The 19,043-nt window shown below is 52.8% G+C and overlaps 4 protein-coding genes across 4 annotated transcripts; 3 read left to right on the top strand and 1 right to left on the bottom strand.

Annotated features, from left to right (window-relative positions):
- Positions 1-1,236: 1,236 nt before the first annotated feature.
- On the top strand, positions 1,237-4,084 carry NUP84 (Nucleoporin NUP84; the record flags this gene model as incomplete). Its single annotated transcript, XM_036632992.1, has 4 exons — positions 1,237-3,226; positions 3,277-3,550; positions 3,599-3,702; positions 3,759-4,084. 4 exons carry the CDS (start codon positions 1,237-1,239, stop codon positions 4,082-4,084), a joined length of 2,694 nt encoding a protein of 897 aa, XP_036502124.1.
- Positions 4,085-5,788: 1,704 nt separating this feature from the next.
- Positions 5,789-6,889, bottom strand: CGCS363_v001144 (uncharacterized protein; the record flags this gene model as incomplete). Its single annotated transcript, XM_036632993.1, has 2 exons — positions 5,789-6,042; positions 6,106-6,889. The coding sequence occupies 2 exons, from the start codon at positions 6,887-6,889 to the stop codon at positions 5,789-5,791; spliced, it is 1,038 nt and encodes a 345-aa protein (XP_036501785.1).
- A 5,340-nt stretch (positions 6,890-12,229) lies between these two features.
- CGCS363_v001145 (uncharacterized protein) lies at positions 12,230-12,670 on the top strand (the record flags this gene model as incomplete). The annotated part of the gene is made up of 1 exon (XM_036632994.1): positions 12,230-12,670. The coding sequence occupies one exon, from the start codon at positions 12,230-12,232 to the stop codon at positions 12,668-12,670; it is 441 nt and encodes a 146-aa protein (XP_036502121.1).
- Positions 12,671-17,418: 4,748 nt separating this feature from the next.
- Positions 17,419-18,872, top strand: vma5 (V-type proton ATPase subunit C; the record flags this gene model as incomplete). The annotated part of the gene is made up of 5 exons (XM_036632995.1): positions 17,419-17,713; positions 17,786-17,880; positions 17,945-18,036; positions 18,110-18,602; positions 18,666-18,872. The coding sequence occupies 5 exons, from the start codon at positions 17,419-17,421 to the stop codon at positions 18,870-18,872; spliced, it is 1,182 nt and encodes a 393-aa protein (XP_036501345.1).
- Positions 18,873-19,043: the final 171 nt, after the last annotated feature.

The raw sequence follows: 19,043 nt of genomic DNA on the forward strand, positions 1-19,043 counted from the left end.
TTTACCGCTCCAAAGGCGAAGGCGCGATTTCAGCTAGTTGTCCGAAGCCGCACTTGCTGCAGTTGAAGTTAGCAAGACTCCGGGAGACGTCACAACCGAAGCATTGAGCGCGAAGCTCATTGAAGCGTGACGAGATTGAGAGGTGCGGCATTGATCAACAGTCAGGGTGAAAGGGGGAGGGGGGGAGGATGTGCCGCTCTTCCTTCTATGCGTCAACCCGAGTTAAAGGTGAATTCTGGCAACATTACGAAAGATGGCAATTTGATCTAGGCGTTCATTAGCACGCAAGAGGACCCGTAGGACCTGAACAAGCATTGAGTACTTGCTCCGAGACTCTAATATGAAGGCCTTGACATTGATGAAAAAGAGAGAAAAAATGTTTCGGAAACCCGAAGTTAGAAATTCAAATAAAGGTGTGCTGAGCGGGTCCGTACAGTGCGTCCCCTGGCGTCCGGTCATGATGCAAAGCATGCTCGAAGGCTCCCTGCACTGTGTTGACACTGACCGCTCCCAAGGTATCTTGGGAGTATTGCCTCTAAAGTAAGGCATGCAACGTCTGCCTCTCAAGTAGCGTTCAGTGCCTTCACAAGCGCGACCACGTCGTGCACAGACCAGCGCAGAATCCATTCTCAACCCATCGCGCTAGCCAACCGTCCCTGTCGCCTACCGAAGGCAAGTCCATACCTACTGGTTGTTTTTAGAGGTCTACAAGTCCGCGTTTGCTCAGCCACGATATTCCAAATGGTCCAGCGTCTCACCACGCCAATTTTCAGCAACGGGAAGAGCTACCGAGTTCTCTAAAGACTGACACCTAGTTTTTGGGGGTAGGCTACAGGAGCACAATTTGCGCTTGAGCGGAGTGAAGAAGACCGATTGCTTTCGCCAAATTTTCCAGCTTTGGGAGCTCGGTCAAACCCAAACATTCAGCTGCGCCGACCCGACATCTTGGCCTGTACTAAGCGATACCGAAAGGCAGTATCTACTCGCAAGGGGTGTGTAGCTGTGACTCTGCGCGCGCTGGGTTGAATCTCCAGCTTTGATTTTCAACTCCCTCTCTCAATCTTGTTCTGTAGCTAATTATTTAATATTACAGGATTGCAGCGGAAGCCGATCATCCAATGTGCCGCCCACCACGCGAAGAACCGTCCACATAAATTTTACGACGAGTTTCTACGAGTCAAACCTACGTTGAGTTTGCGGAAATACCACGAGTTCATCACGTTTTACCATTCGACCATGGATATGCAGATCGGACCCGAGTTTGAGGTCTTCGCAAATGCGCTCGATGATTGTCTTTCACCTCATGGATCAGTCGAGGCCAAGCGCGAGCGGATATTCGGGCTTGTAAATGCCTACTATGACTTCACGGGTGAGAAGTTGGCGCACCTGCGCAACCAGGCGCGTCAAGGCTCGGTTGGCGACACCGAGATGGATCTCGACGAGGATGAAGAATCCGAACCGACGCCAAGCTTAGAGGATATCCGGGCTTGGGAGCAAGAGAGGCAAACCTGGGATCTCCTTCGTCGTCTGATACCTTTGAGATATCCCTCGAATAGCTCGAACAGCAAGCAGGCATTTGGTATCATGCAGAGGACTCAGCAAACCGATGATCTGTGGAGCGAATTCTTGTTCGACGACCCACTGGCGATCGAGAGGAAAACCGTGTTGGAATGGCTGCAACAAGGCGCAAGAAACGGGCCTGACATTGATGACCTGGTTCGGGAGCTGCAGCAGAATGCTGACAGAGGCGACATTATTGCCCATGGATGGATTCACACGAGATCTGCGATCAAATTGCAAAAGGGCGTCAGGGGATCTACCCGTCCCCTGGACGTTGAGTTTCCCGAAGTTGCGCGCATACTGCTCAACTCTGACAACGCTCCACTCGTCGCCGAGCTTGATCCTGATGCCGTGACGAGACAGGAACGAAAGCTGGAGCCGCAGGACGAATTTTTCGAGAGAGCGATATGGGTTGGCTGCTTCCAGCTGCTTCGGAGGGGCAGCAGTCTTCAAGCCATGAGAGAATGGTGTTTGGAGAGAACCGAGGTTTGGAGGGCAGTTTCAATGTCCCCGCTGCCTCTTGCGACTGAGCACGGCGAGTCAAAGTTCGTGGATGACCCATCCGCTCTCGCCCTCTGGAGACGCATGTGCTTTGCTCTTGCTCGTCAAGGTGGTTCTGATGACATCGAGAGAGCCGTCTACGGAGTGCTATCAGGAGACATCCCCAGCGTACAGAAAGTATGCCAAACGTGGGACGACTTCCTGTTCATGCACTATAACGCCCTCCTCCGCACCCAGTTTGATACTTTCGTACTGAGTCGTTGTCCGCCGGAAGTATCAGCTTCCCTTCGTTCGTCGTTCGCCGCGTTCGACGCCATTCAGTTTCACGGCGACGCAACGACGCTGGAACAACGTCTGGTAAAATCCTTGGAAACCAGCCCTCATACGAGCAAAGAAGCCTTCGAGCCGGCCAAGGCTCTTCAAGCTGCCATCATCTCGAGAGACCTCGAGCAGTATTTCTACGAGCAAGGCATTGCTGTCACCCAAAAGGCCAATTCGGAAGAGCCATCGGTTCTGATGCCCGATGACAACTGTCGCAACATCCGTGTGGCTCAGGAGAAGTTTGCCGATATCCGTACCCCCGATCGCCTGCGGCTGGCTGTGCATGCCCTCATCATTTTGTCGACATTAGACTCCCTAGGAACACCGTCGACTTCCGCCACATTCAGCGCCGACCATGACCGCCGCGAGCTGCAGGAAAATACGATCACAGCTTATGTCAGCTTGCTGCGATTAGCGGGTTTCGACGAGCTGATCCCTCTCTACTGCTCCAGGATTGCTGAACCCAGGTCATTCCACGTCTTGAGCACGAACATATTGCCAATCACTGACCACGATTCTCGTCTCGTCCAGCTCAGTCTGATCCGGAAAGCGGGGCTAGATGTACTCAAGTTTGTCAGAATGCAGCCAGAACTCTTATTCAAGAACTTGGAGGACGAGACCTCGGATGGTAATCTGGACAAGGGTCAATTTCGGATCATGGAGAACGAACCGGCATCTCTGAAATATGGACGCTCTATCAAAGCGGACTTTTTTGGGGAAGATCCGGAGTCTATTGACCCATCCGACGATCGCCTCATTCGCTCCGTTGAATGGCTCTTGCTTGTTGAGGAAGCCTGGCCGGACGTCTTCGTGGTCGGCGTGTCGGTCTACAAGTATTTCCTCAGTACGTGTTTCGAGCCTTGATCAATGCATTAGATTGACTAACCAGACCAGAACATATGCGTCTAAATGCCGCAAGGAGCTTCGCGAACCGCGTGCCATTCAGTGTCATCATGCGACAGAAGATCGATACCTCCGACCACGATGAGATCGATGCCTTGTCCGAGGATATAGAGTTCTGGACTAGCCATATCGGACCGGCGGATGCAGCCCGATTGTCGGCGGGCCAGCTTGCCTCAAACGCACGAACTTTGCGCGACCTTGAATGTCTTGTCAAGGCTTTGGACACGATGGAGACTATCGCATCGCTTGCGGAGCTTTCTAAAGAGTATGGTTTCCTGCCCACGTATTGTCACGCATCACTCACAATTCCCAGGGACCCGTCTGTAAAGAGAGATTTCTGGGCCAAGGTGAGCAACGAAGTCAAATCCGCAAAGGATCACGTGCAGCCACTGCTGAAGAACTGGCTTTTGGGCCAGGGTAAGTTGACAAAGCCTACCTTCCTTGCTGGCCACGTAAGCTTATTTGGTTTTCAGACGACCCAGACTTGGAGCTTCTACGGGACCTGTATTTGCCTGAGACTCTTCTTGCCTACGTTAGCACACTGCACTTTGCTGGCACAACCTTGACCAGGGACAACTTCTTGGAGTGTATGGAACTTGCGGCTACCATTGCTGAGAAGGAATCAGACCTTGCTCCATGCCTCATCAAGGCCAATAGAATGAAGGAGTTGGTGGAGGCTTTTGCAGCCTGCAGCAAGGCGCTTGCAATAGCTGCAGGTGAGAAGAAAGCAGCCGGTTCAAGCAGTAAAAAATTGCGGGAAATGGGCTGGTCGCGGGATCTATGGTCAGTCAGGCCTTGATGGCGAGACGTAAGAAAGACAAGCGCTCGTGTACAGCCGCAGCTATATAACGTCTACATTGGTAAAGGAAAAGGAAAGAAACCGGTCGCTTGATTAGCGGGGCATATGGGCTAGGGAGTCTGGGTTGCGGGAAGAGCATGTGAATTACCATCAAGAAAGCTTAATGTACGAAGTAGGACACGTAAAATCTGTCTACTTGCTGGCACGTGGAATTTCATGTTCACGTTCGGATGAACGATAATTCGAGTACGTATGCTTATGTAAAGCTGTCCTATCTTATTGATCAGGCGTGACCGTCACCCCCGCGGTCACGACCCCGGTAAACAGCACGGACATCAAAGCATCGCTCAGTCGCGCTGACGTCGGTTGACCAAGTTGAGCTTCATATTGATTTCTGCAAGCCTGCCAAGGCAGGAACCCAGCCGCCAGTTGCGAGGTTATCTAGCTCTGGTCATCTCATAGATTCTTCCCCTACTCTCACGTCCACAGCCGGATACGTCGATATTCCATCATACCATGCACGCTCTTCCACCTCCATCGCTCCCGCCCAAACCAGGCAGCCACGACACCAGCCGTATCGGCACGCCCGTCACTTCTAACTCACCTCGACCCGGCGCCGGCTCGGGCATCAATTCTGAAGGGGCGGGCAGCAATCGTGGATCTTTTGCGCATCAGCAAGCCGGGCTCGAGTTCGCGAGACCACAACCCGTTCCAGACCCAGGTGATCAATGGCTCCCAACAGCGGTGCAAGATAAGTCGTATGACACGACCGGTGAAGGTACGGCCTCATCCACAACTAATAGTAGCTGCAGGAAACAGGATCTGGCCGACATTGTGACGAACCCCCAACTTCTGAGCGCTCTTACTCATGCACCGAGCACAATTCATCCTTCGCTTGCTGCTTCTCATCAAGCTCTTCAAGGAGCCCTGATTGAGAATCTTGAACTAGCGTCGCGCCTGATCGAACTCGAGGCTAGACTAGCGCACCAGCGATCAACGACCCAGGCTCAACTTCTCTCTACGCATGCGTTGGAACGACAGTGGCGACAAAAGCAGTCCGATATGGACCATGCTCTGTCACCTTTCTCGCCAGCTTCCCTGTACCAAAGATTGGGTCAAGGGGTGCACGAACAATCTTCTATTTGCCATGTTCTTGAGGAAAGCTTCATCGATGGAGAAGGGGATGGTGCGTTTGCGTCGGAAAGGGAAACGCTAGATTGGATCAAAAGGTATAGAGATGCCAAAGTGCTCCATTACCTGCGGCAAGAGAGAAAAGAACGGTGGGACGAAGGTCGTGTTGGAGGCTGGAGGTAATCATATTTCAGCCCGGTGGGAGGTTTACTGCATGTCGAATATCTTAATTTAGAGTGGCAAAGGAATTTGGCAAGCTGCTACTGGGTCATACTCTCGGAAGTATGCGTTGGGAGGGCTTTCAAGTAAGCCGACTACTCTCGAGTAGATGAATATCCAAAAGGACAGCAATGATCCACTCAGCGCGGGACGGTCCATAACACCGAACGAGTGAGTGGGAACGGTCGGAAGCTCCTACTTGGTCAATGGTACCGTCCGAACCTAGAAATACTTGCCCAGTACATCTGCGACTATATAGGAAACATACACGCCAGGAACACAACCCATGCCATGCGTGATCCAATGATGTCCCAGACGAGTAGGCACGTAATGAATAGTAACATATGCCTAAAGCTACTCGAGGCTGAATGGACTTTGTCCCATGTCGGGGCTGCGGGGGCTCATAGGAAGTGCAAAGAGATCTTCTTCTTGGTCGTACTCGTTCCCCTCCACGTAGGCTTCGTTGTTACCCAGTACAGCATCCAGCGAGGCGGCAGCATCGCCACGAACCTTGGAATGGCCCTGCCGTGCGAAGGTCGGAAAGGAGGAAATCGCTACATCATTAGAAGCGGGCGAGAAGGATGTGGGTTGAAGGTAGGTATTTTCCCCTAGCAAGCTCAGGTTAGGTTTGGTTCAACGGCGCAACTACAAGATGCCGGCGGGAATCTTACCAGCCCGGCCAACCACCAGGTCCGCCGCCGATGTTGCCAGCTTTAGTCCCTCGAGCTTCTGACTGAGCTTTCCTCCAATAGGTGACTTTGGCGACATGGAAGGAGACAGAGCCCGGGGTGCAGGTGCAACCGCCGGGGCACTGCCACTGACACCCATGTTGACTTTGAGGTTCACACCAAATTGTTCAACGATCCACTGGCGCTCTTGGTAGGCTATCTCTAGCCCAATGCCTTCTGAATTTGTCTTCATTTCAGAAACAATTTCGTCCTCCAGCTCGGCAAGTCTCTTCTTGGCCCAGATAGTATGCAATATGCCTCTTGCCCCAATCACCGAGTTTCCAGCACCTAGGCCTGGAGGGAAAATGGCCGGCAGTGACTTGGTGGTGAAAGCAGTTCCATCTGGGTGCGCGATGGTAATGACCGACGGGACGGCTGCCCCTGGCGGCAGCAGGAAATAAATACGCTTCTTCTTCCCCGTCTCTTCGTCTTCGACCGGCACATGACTTGTTTTGCCTTCCCACGAAACTTGCCAGGTCCCCGAAGCAGACAGCAATGACTGCGGGCCTGAGGAGGCATTCCATTCCACCATGAGTATCTTTGTGCCATCATTGCCCCTGCCCGCCTGAAACTCGAAACGAGCTAGAGCAGGCAGGTCTGAAGTGCCAGGATCAGATGGAGGTTCATGCAAGGGGCGGTCAGATCTGTACCGTTCGGCGTGGAGATCGGGGGTCGGCGCCGAAGAGGACGGCGATGCGGACGACTGGGTCACACTCGGCCCGTCCATTGCGATTTGGCTTTTTCTTTCCACCTGGGGAAGAGCCGAGATCTTACCCTGACACGGCGCGGTGCGGGGCGCGGCGAACGCGGAATACTTGAAGACCGGGACACTGACGCGAATGACAAATGCTACTCATGCACGGAAGACTAGCCTGTCGTCTTCAAAACCTCCGGCAAAGGCGACAACTTGACCAAAGTCCCGGTGTGCGAGGTTGGACTACAGGCGGATAGCGGCCGGCAATAGTGGCCTACTGAAAAGGGGGCACCAAACGTGGTTGGGAAAGAGATGGGTTGAATGCAAAAGGGGGGCAGGGGACTATGAGGCTGCTGGCGAAAATGCAGTTCAACACCTTCAGTGTTGGTTAGACGGCTGGAAACTTGGGATGCAGGAAGAGATACCGAACCAGAGACCAGCGAGTAGAGAGTGATGCAACGCGGGCTCCACCTCATTGAGGGATGTTGGATCACGGCTGAGGCGAGACCACGGATTTCGCGTAGGAACCCGAAGTGTGGCTGATTGGTTCATTGGGGACCAACGTAGGCTGATCATGCCGGGGCAGGTACAGATATTGTGGCAAGTATTCCCAAACGCGTTGCCCGTGTTGGCATTACATATGACCTTGGCATGGATGATCCAGAACCAGTTACCAAGGCTCAACTCCCCATTAGCAGGCAGAGCAAAGACGGGAGCATGCTTGGGCATTTACGGTCGCTGCCGTGGCGTGCGACGGAAAGAGTAGAGTGCCAACGCCTTGGCGTGGGGACGATGTCCTGGAAGTAGTAGGTAGTGGCAGTGGGGTGCTTTTTCAACGACTTGAGAGTCAGAGAGAGTGCTATTAGGCTTCAAGGGTATCAACAGACATCCTGCCCGCAATTGCAGGTTACTGCGCGGAGAGAACGCGGAGTACCTAATGTGGAGTTGAACTGGAGAATCACATCCGGGTTTACTGCTGCCTTAGTGTTGTCACTTTGTATGGAGCGTGATGTAAGGTACCTAGACTGGAGAAGTGGAAACCGTGACGAACGGAAGACAAGCAAAACGAGGGCTGCAGAGGAACGGGGATCCCTCCTGCTACACGGGACAGCTCTGCGTTTAATCCACGTATGGGCCGATTCCGACATGGTGTCTATCAAAGGTGTTTCTGTGTCCGTAAGAAGGTGACATCTGGTGGAAAGTTGGTGGTGAACGGTGGGAATTTGTATATCATGCCTGCACGGCTGGCATCCTTGCTTCATCAAGCATACACAGGCTCAGATGTTGCGTTCATTAACAGTATCAACTTGACCACAAGGAAAGGGTCTAAAGTACGGTATCCGTATCCGCGCCGACTCCGTATCTTAGGCAAGTACGTACGGACAGGTATGTATCCGATAGCCGGAAACCTACAAAGACCAATGTGTCTCGCCCGCGACGCAGTGCCGTGAGGTGTACTCACCTAACGCCAGACCGGAAAACACGCTGAGTGGATGTGAAGACGCCTTAGAACCTACCTAGGTAGGGAGGTGGCAGAGAAAGGCCGCGGTAGGCCCGAGGGGCGCTCGCAGGCTAAGGCGCCCATATGAGTAGAAAGTACGGTGGGCACGGTTCAAGGTAACCTCACAGCTGGCACCATTCTGACTCCCCCGCCTATTCCATGCCCCAAGGTGAGGTAAGGTAAGGTACCTAGCCAAGGTACCTTACCTACCTTAGGTGCGGTACCTAGTGAGCGTATCCATACTATAGGCGATTCCCCAGTGTCCAGAATCCACCGTCCCCAGCCCGACGTCCGCAACCCCGCTAGCTCCACGCTGCTTGTCCTATCCGAGACGGCGCTAAGCTGATCGAGTCGGTTTCATCGCTTCAACTTCGGCGACTTCGGTCGAATCTGCCGCGTCCATGGCCACAGATACCTGCCATGCTATCCACTCGCTAGCTGGCCATACCGATATGTACCTTACCTGAGTACGTGCCTACCCCATGATACCTAGGTAGCGGGCCATGTGTTGGTCAGATTTTCCCTACCTGAAGTATGTATAACAGTCGCATCATCAAGCCATCGGGTGCTAGTGTTAGCAATCTACGACATGCAATTAAACATCATCACCGTCATTGTGGCCGTAGATCACAGAGCGGAACTTGGATACACCTCAAGTGCGATTTCCCGTTGTGTGTCTCGCCGTTGCTTCTCGCCATCTTCCAGCGCCCGTCCCGAGGCGTAGCTCCCGCAATCCAGCCGCCCGCCCACGAATGCTTAGGCCCACCTAATCACCGAGCCCAGATCGGCGGCGCCGGCCACGCCCGGTTAGTCTGTTGGTCAAGTGTATTGATGCTCCGGGAGGCAAAGGTGAAGATGCTCTAGGGAACCCGACCCACCAGTCGGGGACGCAGTTCCCATGTTGCGCCGGGTTCTACTCTGGGTCAGATCAAGCACGCAAGGCTCTTTGCTCCGTGATGGTCCCGAGTGATCGCGCCGAAACGGCAAAACCCAGTGGCACAAGTTGGAACTTTCAGTCGCACACGGTAGATACTCGGGTAGGGTGTCAAGAACCACACGTACAGATTCGTCCAACCACTCGCAACCAAGCAAAGCAATGAATGAGGCTCAAGCCATGTAAAGATTTCTTCCTCTCCTTAGTTGAAAGTCTGAGTTGAAGAAAGCGACGGTGCTTGGACTTATACTGGTACGGCAACAAACGCTGTCATCGTCTACCTTACCTCAAGGTCAAGTGGTCGCATTGGGACGACCGACTTCCAACTACAAGCAAGAGTGTCTTGCAAATGCACATAGTGGCTAACAGACGAATGCCACTGGCAAGACAGAGAAATTAGAGAAGGAACTTCAACTGCGCATGTATGGCGACGCAATTGTGGGGTGGCAACGCTCCGTCCGGTCACTTTTACGGTGTTTTACTCGGCCGCTTTTTTTTCTTTCCCGCTTTTCACCGTGCCAGCCTGAATTGTGCACGTTACATCCAGCCTTTTCCCCGATTGCCGACCCATCAGCTCAACTGTGCAAGGAACGGGCTAAGCACGAGCAACTTTCCGCACTGGATACGTACAGTGCTTCGAAACTGTGTCTACGTCGGCCCCCTTAACAAGTAAGTGCCCTCTCTCACTTGGGCCTCTCCACTAATTCGCCGCACATACCGCCGGGCCATCCAGAATGAGCGAACGGCCGATCCCTCTCTCGCGACTCGTTGTAGGCGCTCGTTGACGGTCTCATCTGGTCCAGTGCCACTGCCACTCGCAGGGCAAGGTACCTCAACTACACTACCTTAGGCGCCTACGCACCTGGAAAAGGCGCTATGCAAAGCGCTGCTGTGCTGGACACAGCGCCCCTGTGCCCGAAGAACCTCACATCACTCCCAGCATACTACAGTACTTTGTGCTGCCGACCACTATTCGGGACAGAGGCTGAGATACCAACCTAAAAGTATTGAGAGAAGGAGACGGGAGGGAGAGCATAACCGATGGGACTGGGACTGGGACTGCAGCACAGCACCTAGACTCAGATAAGGTACCTTTGCCAAGTGCACACATACTCACACCCACTCCCACATACACCCTGCACACCTCTTCCTTCTCTCTTCCTCCAGGCCGGCTGCATTGCTCTCTCTCCCGCTCCCGCCCACTCGCTCATCCTTTTTTTCCCTTGACACCTTCGCCAACCCCAGCCAACATCGCATCTCACCTTGCGGCCAAACGTCACCCGAAAATCGGTTAACGATCATCTTCGACATTGCCGCCGCTTCCGACTTCAACTCTCTGCGCGCTCCCTTTTTGATCGATATCCCACGATTTCGCGCTTGGTGCGCGCCAGACTCGTCGAAGAAAGGCCGACAGCTTACCGTGCCTCACCAAACTATCGACCCAACCTTTCCGTTAACCAATCCGCTTCCGCGAAACTCGTTCCCTACGTCCCTCGATTCTATTGCCACAACAATTACCAAATGCTCAGCCATGCTTGAGACGCGAATGTCTGGCTTTGTCGACAGTTTTGTTCCCTCGCTTGGCCTTCTCCGCACCGACTAGAGACGATCAGTCGGGCACCCTTATGCTGGGTTCTCTAGGCCTCAACCCTTCCATCCTACTGCATCATCGTCCAGTACGGTAGCAGGAAAATGGATCCGCCTCATCTCACCGAGTTCGCTTCCCAGCGTTATTTCACGAAACTCGATCAACTCAGAGCAGCCCAGGAAGCTCATTTACCGTCTCAGTCCCGCGATCCTCACCTCCCTTCGCCACAGTCTAACTCTTCTCATCATACGACTTCGCAGCCGCCGTCCACCTTTATTCTTCCCCTCCGTAGCTCCAAAGCAACCGAGACCGATATCGAACTCGTTCGGCCCGCAGATCAGAAGCGTCACGAGAAGAGTCGCCTTTTCGGCCTAAGATCCAAGAGTTCCATATTTCATTCCAAGTCCTCGGCAACACACGCCGAACTGCCAGAGCAAGCCGGAGGTGGTTCGAGGCCAAAGACGTTTGTTACACCTTACTAAATCCTGAATTCATGTTTCGTTTTCACTGTTTCTGACAATACACAGGCTTCCGTTCGATCAACTATTCCTTGATTTGCCCACCGAGCTTCAGATCCAAATCATATCGTCATTACCATTGACGGACGTCCTCAACCTACGCCGGGTATCGAAGGCATGGCATACACTTATAACTCTTAACGAGGCGCCTATAGTTCGTTATCACCTGGATCACCACATTCCAGCATACGCTCTGCGACTCTATCCTTCGAGAGATCCATCTGCTGCCAACTTCCACCATCTATGCGGTTTATGGCACCGTCTCCATGTGGCTGCGAAGTTGTCCTTCCTAATGTGTGAATGGATCACCAAGGAAATATTCCTGCGAACAACAGATGCCCAACGTCAAGAGTTTGCCACCCAACGTGAACGAATGCGTCGACGACTGATTCCGCTTTTGTTCACCGTCTTTCATTTCTTTGAGACTTACAGAAAACTACACTTGCAACATATTGTTGATCATGGGGGCCACGGTTTGCTGCATGAGCCCTATACTTTGAACCCCATCGAGGTCAAGATTATGAATATGTATGATGACCAGACGTTGCTACGTGTTCATCAAGTCTTCCCCCTCATAATTTCTTCATTCTGTCGACGATTACGTCCCCCGTCGTACGCCGGACGCGTCGAACGATCGTTAAGGGGTTATTTGAAAGAGAAGCCAGCCGACGAAATTCACGTTGCGATCCTTTGCGTAGGTGGTCTACGACAGGTTGAGAGGCTTTGGGAGATTAAGGGATACAACAGCAGAAGAGGGGCGGTTGACGAATGGTATAATGCAGTAGCTAAAGATACCGTCGAGTCACCGGCCCCGAAGCAAAGACGAGGTATCATGGGACTCGGGCGCAAGAAATCATCACTATCAGTCAGAGATTCCACCAAAGGTTCACCGCAGGCAGGGTTTCCGGCACGACGCACTTCTCGAACATCTCTAGACGACACTGTGGAGCTCTGCGATACCAACCTGATATTCAATACTAGTCTCGCGGCAGGCATGCCCATGGGGCCTCTGGGACGGGATCAGGTTCGCCGCATACTCGAGGACCTACCAAGCCTTCAGCAAATCTGGATGACGACGGCGGAGGCTCTCATAATGGAACGCGGCATTGTTGAGCGTACGCAGGACATCAAGCGAAATGCTCAGGTTATGCTGGAACTGATTCGAGACGATGGTACGGAAGAGGAGGATGAATGGTGGTATGGACGAAGCACACCTGAATCTGTGCGTCCTCCACTTGAAGCTATAGAGGAAGACTCTATTGATGGCGTTTGAGAATGAGTGGGCATCTTCAGCATATACTGGCGTTTAGGTCGGCGAGGGTGGCGGCCATGGGAAGTTGACGCGCGAAAAAGCTCAGCCTAGCCGTTCAGGGTTTTTTTTCTTTCTCTTTGTCTTTTCACCCGTAACCTAACTGGTTAGTCTTCTTTGTCGTGATTCAGCATGGGGAGGCAGGAACAGTTGGTAGAGACAAAGGCGTCAGACTGTCTTGAGTTCCTTTTGGCTTATTTCAAAAACCGATACTCCTGGTATCTATCCATCTACCTGCAAACAAAATCATGATATCCGTTTGGTCAGGGCAAAACATTGCCTCACAGTACCCCAATTTCAAATAAGTGGTTTCAAAAAAAAAAAAAAAAAAAACATAAATCGTGAACTTCGTGACACATTTAATCAAACGTTGTACAGATATACCGTGAGGCTGCTTTGATTTTCAGCTGATAACTAGGTTGGAAAGGCTAGTCCTCATCAGCGCCGTCGAAACCCAAGGATAGGATATTACAGAAGCTTGCAACTGCGCCCTACTGACGGCGCAAAGTATGATACATTCGTTCTCTGAGCGTGGATTCCGTCACGGAGCCATCAAAAGATGCCGAATGGCTGATCTCAGAAGCTGTTTGGTATGGTGCACCAAGTGACGATGATGGCCGCTGTATAGAGGTGCTGGTCATACCGTAAGGCTGTTGTCCCATAGACAGGCTGGCCTGGCCCGTAGAGTCAATGCCTGTCATTTCCAAGAATGCTGGGTCCGAGTAGTCGTGGAATGACGGCATGCTCGTGGGAGCTGCGTGTTGGACTTGGCGATTCTGAAAAGCTGGCGATTGATTTTGTACTGAACGACGTGCAGGGTTCCTGTAGTTGCCGTCAGGAGATGTCGCCATGGCCATCTGTGTGCCGAAGGGTGACTGCTGGGTCATGAGCCCCTGATACACCCCATCGTTGGAAGGTCCACCAAAGGCGTTCGTATCGCGTCCTACTGACGAAGAAACTGGTCCACTAGTCGGCTTCATACGATGGTGTTGATTCATGTGGGAACGGTCAAGGACACGGGCTTTTTGTCTCGGCTCCTGCGACTGCTGTTTTTCTTGCTGCTGAAGTTGCCGTTGCTGGGCTTGTAGTTGTTGATGAAGCATCCGCTGCTGGCTATGTGATTGCCGCTGTTGTTGCTGCGGTACTTGATGTTCAAACTGCCCCTGAACAGAGTGACTGTTGCTATACATGCTCGTTGGCGAGTCGCCCGCCAGGGACATGGGATAGGCGCCGGCGGCCATTGACTCGTTGGCGTGGGCTTGTTGAACGATACTGCTAGGGGCACGACTTGGACTGAAGCCAACACGTAACTCAGGCCCATCTTGATGCGAGCTAGTGCTTTGCGAGTTTGTCGAGTGGCTAATAGACATGCTCATTTGGCTAATAGTCTGTGAGGGTATAATCTCGGCGTGGTCCTCCGCGTTAGCATTGCGACTGATGATCTGTTCTGTAGATGGTTTCTGCTGCGAAGTATGCGAGCTAGTTGCAACTGGTGTTGAGACAGTCTGGCTGTGATCCGAGGACGACCCTAAGCGATTCCTTGAAGCAGGTTGTCGTGGTATCTCCTTCATTGGCTTCCGCCTCTTAGCTGACTGTTGCATTCCATTGCCAGGTTGACCCAGAGGTACGGCATTGGTGGTCATTTCAGATGCAGGCACCTCCCGAGTTACGGGATCTGATGCTGTGTCAATCGCTATTTGGGTAGCAACCTCGGGGTCAATAGAAGCCGATCCGGTAGCTTGCGCGACATTGGGATCGGTTGCGGGAGCTTTGCGTTTCCGCTTCGCCCCTCTCGACTCACCGCTGATAATGGAAACGGCTTCAGAAACCTCGGCGGGATATTGCCGAGAAACCTCAGAGAGTGTCATTCGCACCGCATTGGAAGGTCCCATTGGCTCAGCAGATCCACACTCTGTAGGTGCTGATATAGATGGATGGTGAGAGCTTGGCCCGGCAGTCCCATGGGCGACCAAATTGCGTTCCTGCCCGTGATGTTGGCTATTTTCTACCAACTGTCGATGATCATTGCCAGCCTGGACCGCTGTTCTTGGTTCCTTCGGTCGATTTTTAGATCCTTTGGGGCGGCCAGGACCTGGCTTTCGCTTCTTGATGCTGGATACTTCAGATCCCGTGCTTGCCGGCATGATATCATGGTCTGTGACAGGAGCTTTCTGCTGATCAAAATTCGTCACGGAAACACCACCCTTTGGCCGGTTTTTCGATCCTTTAGGCCTCCCTCGCCGTCTTGGAGGTGGTGTGCGAGAGGCATCGGGTACAGCACTGATGGGTTCCTCCCTAACGGAGACACTCGGCCCCGCTACGGAACTACTCTCATGAGATACTTTTGCGGTGTCATCGGCAGTGGCATCACGCCTTGTTCCTGTCGCATTACCTCCGTCACTTAGGGGTGCTGCGTCTTCGATATCGACCCAACTGTCATCTGAAGGCCCCTCCTGGACAGACCCGTTGCCTAGAAGACGACCTTCTGATGTTTGTAATGAACGGGCACCAAACAAGATACGTTTTCTGAGGCTCTTCTCTTTTTTCCCTTTTGCATTCTTACTTCCTCTCGGTCGTCCCCTTGGACGTTTCACTATTGACTGTTGCGAATTGGACAACGACTTGGGACCAAGAGCTGGAAAGATCTCAGCTAGCCAGCCGATGAAGAGTGAACCCGGACCATTGGACTCAGCACTGTCCGGAAAAGATTCATCGGTGGATGCTGCACCGGGAACGCCACCGAAGAACGCCAGCGCTTTACACAGTTGATCGACCACCAGAACCGGATGAAGACCACGCAAAAGCGTTAGCAAGCGAGCTTGTTCGGCCTTGGTCTCGGCGGCCGTAAGGGGCGAGGTCCGATGACGAGGAGCTGGAGGGTATGTCGAAGTATCTCGATCTCCTGGGCGATAAGCGAATTTGCTCCGCCTGATGGGAACGTATCTGTCTGTCTGGGCTAGTTTCGCCGCAAGCTGGGTGCCTTCACTCGTCCTTTTCGCCGCCGCATCCCGCTCTTGAATTTCATTCGTAGTGGTAAGATCAATGTGCATGACACCAAAGTTTCCCTTCCTGGCATCGGTCTTGCCCTTCAGCTTGCTTGGAACTGGATTCCGAACGCGACCATCTCTGTACAGGCCGGGAATATCATCCTGCACTGGAGGCCCCGTGTGTTGTAAAATCCCAAAACCATGAGATTCGCCTGTTGCCTGAGAGTCAGCCGCCCGCCTAGGTATACAGAGTTGACAACAAGCAGGGCTGCCGCAGAAGAGCAGTAGCATGGAGAAACAAGTCTGGTCAACGAACCTCTGTGGCTTGCAGAAGCTGAAACGGGTGGTTGCGAAGTATGTTGGTCAGAAGTGCTTTTCTCTTCGTTCGAAATAGCTGCGGCCGGTTTCAGCGTCTGAAGGGATGCTGCAAAAGATCATGGTCAGCAGGGGGGCTAGTGACGAGCAAGTGACGAGCAGTTGACGGGGGAAATGCGAACCTGCGATGGTAGCCATTGCTGTAAGCGTATGCCACGTTGTAGACTGGTTCTCATTCCCAAACGCAAATAGGCCGAGGCCGGGGCCGGTGCCGGTGCCGTAGTTGTGAGTGCGGCGCGATTGCTTGTTGTAGTGTTAATACTATTCGGTTACACAGGGACGTACGATGGGCCGTCGATTCGTGACGTGGAGATGGGTCTCGAGCAGGCTATGGGAATCGCGACCCATCCGACGCTCGCAAGTAGCCCGTAATTTCTTACGGTGATTCTCCGAGTCAACTGCTTCGAATTTGGGCCGCAGAGCACGAGTGCAACATCATCATGGGTCGGCCAGTCGTGACAAAGTGGAATGGTGAGCGCTATGGGCTGTACTGCGTAGACACGGCAGCTTCACAGCGTGAAGGCTTGGCTCTCAGCAACGCAGCGAATTGGAGTAACGAGAAGTGTTACTGGCAGACCAGCTTTCGAGTGGTTTAGCGATGGCGCGACGTTGATGACCGAGCAAGAGAGAACAAGACCAAAACTTCATTCGGAATGACCGTCGAGGAACGAGAACAGAAGTGATGCAAAGAGTGGCCTTAAGGGTGCGGAGGCGGTAGACGCGGAGTACAGCCAGGACTTTGATGGCTGATCGCGAGTGACACAGAGCCCTGCCACCCGTAGGCACCTCATCTGAGGGGGGAGGTGCATTAATCCGCTAGCTGCCCAGAGCTCAGCGCCCCAAAAGGACAGAGCCCGCTCCTGGACGCGGCTGTGCGATGCTCCTAGCAGAGGGAGGTGGCCTTCACTTGACCTAAACCTTAGGTTGACAGACGTCGGCTGTCTTTATCTTCCCGGCACCTCAAGATATCCTTCTTCTCATCAAACCTCCAAGGCCACCAAAACGAACACCTGTGGCATGTTTAAGGGCGCCTAGATTTAAGCCCGTTCCTCCACACTGACCAACATCTCGGGGGCTGCAACATTCATATCAGCGTCGCAATCGCTTCCGCCAACCACCCCTGTCGTCGTGTCAGGTACTTTCCCCTAATATCCAAAGCGACTCGGTGTTCAGGCCCGTCAGCTTCCTTACCTAAGCCTTCCCTTCAAGACCTCTTGTTACCTCAAGCTAGCTCTCGCACGTTGGATCGCTCCAACTCGTTGCCGCCATCGTCATCGTTTCAGCTCCCTAGCCAGCACTTTACCGCGCTCACCTGCTGATACGCATGGACTGCTAGCCATCATCATCAACATGTCTACCAAATACGTCCTTGTCTCTCTACCCCTCGGCATCTTCGACTCGAGTGACAAGGAAGATGCCATCGCTTCCTTGAGCGCAACGATCTCGCCCGAGAATGGCAACGTCCGGCCTTTCAACATCCCAGACTTCAAGATCGGCACATTGGATGCCTTGGTCCAGCAGGCCGACGACCTAGCCAAACTGGAATCTACTTGCGAGGCCGTCGTTGCCAAGGTTGCTGATTCACTGAAGTCGATTCTCGATGGCGATGAGGACAAAATTGCGCAGCAGAAGATGGTCAACGACAGTATGCATTTCACCCGCGTCCATTCTCGTCTTTAACATCGTCATAAACCGCTGACAATATTGTTTTTTCAAGAGCCTACCGATCAGTACGTAGGCTCGTTTTCGTGGAATAAAGTTCGATACCGTGCCGACAAGAGCTTGAGCGAGCTTGTCGATACGCTGCAAAAGGTATGCTACGATCGAGAGCTTCCGAAAGGTGTACTGCGAGGCATGACTAACAAGAGAACACTAGGAACTTATCACTACCGACAACGATGTCAAAAGCAAGTTTAATCAGTACAACTCGGTCAAGACGAACTTCACCACACTACAGCGCAAGCAAACGTATGTGTTCACTACCTGAGTACTACCCGAGTACCCCCGTGTTGCAGATTGTTGATGGTAAAATTGACGCTAGTGGCAACCTCGCGACAAAGTCGCTCACGCCGATTGTCGACCCTGCAATCCTTATTCAAGACTCAGAATACCTCGAGACACACCTGATAGTTGTGCCCAACAATGCCAAGAAGGACTTCTTGAGAAGCTACGAAACGCTTGCACCCATGGTTGTTCCACGGTCAGCTGCACAAGTAGCTCAGGATGACGAGTTCACATTGTACTCTGCCACGTCCTTCAAGAAACATAGCGCCGAGTTCCTACAAAAATGCCGCGAACAGAAGTGGACACCCCGCCAGTACAAATACGTCGAAGGTGGCAAGGAGGAGGAACAGCGCGAGCTTGATCGAGTAGCCCGCGAAGAGAAGAAGACGTGGGGAGAGGCCTTGAGAATCGGACGTACGGGCTGGAGCGAAAGCGTCATGATATGGCTTCATGTTCTAGCACTTCGCGTCTTTGTCGAGGCAGTTCTGCGGTACGGGCTTCCTCTCGACTACGTCAGCGTCTTAGTAAAGGTAAGTGATCGCCCAGTGATTCTCGCAATCAACCCGCGTCCACGTTGCTAACCCACTGTTCAGACGAATTCAAAGCTGGCTAAGAAGGTCAAGACTTCCCTCGATTCCAACTATTCTTACCTGGGAGGCAACGCTTTTGGGCGAGATAAGCGTGGAAAAATCACTAAAGACGATGCAACCCTGTCGTCTGAGATGGCAGCAGCTGGATTGGGCGGAGGCGAGGGTCACGAGTACACAGCGTATGTGTACTACGAATTCGACTTTCCTTAGGCTTAGCAAGTGAAAACGGAGTAATGCACCGACGAGGGCTCTAATATCCATACGTCTATGTATCCACAAAACACCCGACGCACGTGGGGAAAGCGGCAATGACCGAATAGGAGCTCTGACTGCCACGAGTTGACGGTTTCTGTAGTCACGCAACTAGATAAGAAACCGCAA

Source organism: Colletotrichum siamense (assembly GCF_013390195.1).
Source record: "Colletotrichum siamense strain Cg363 chromosome Unknown KSG_Cg363_contig01, whole genome shotgun sequence".
Taxonomy (NCBI): domain Eukaryota; kingdom Fungi; phylum Ascomycota; class Sordariomycetes; order Glomerellales; family Glomerellaceae; genus Colletotrichum; species Colletotrichum siamense.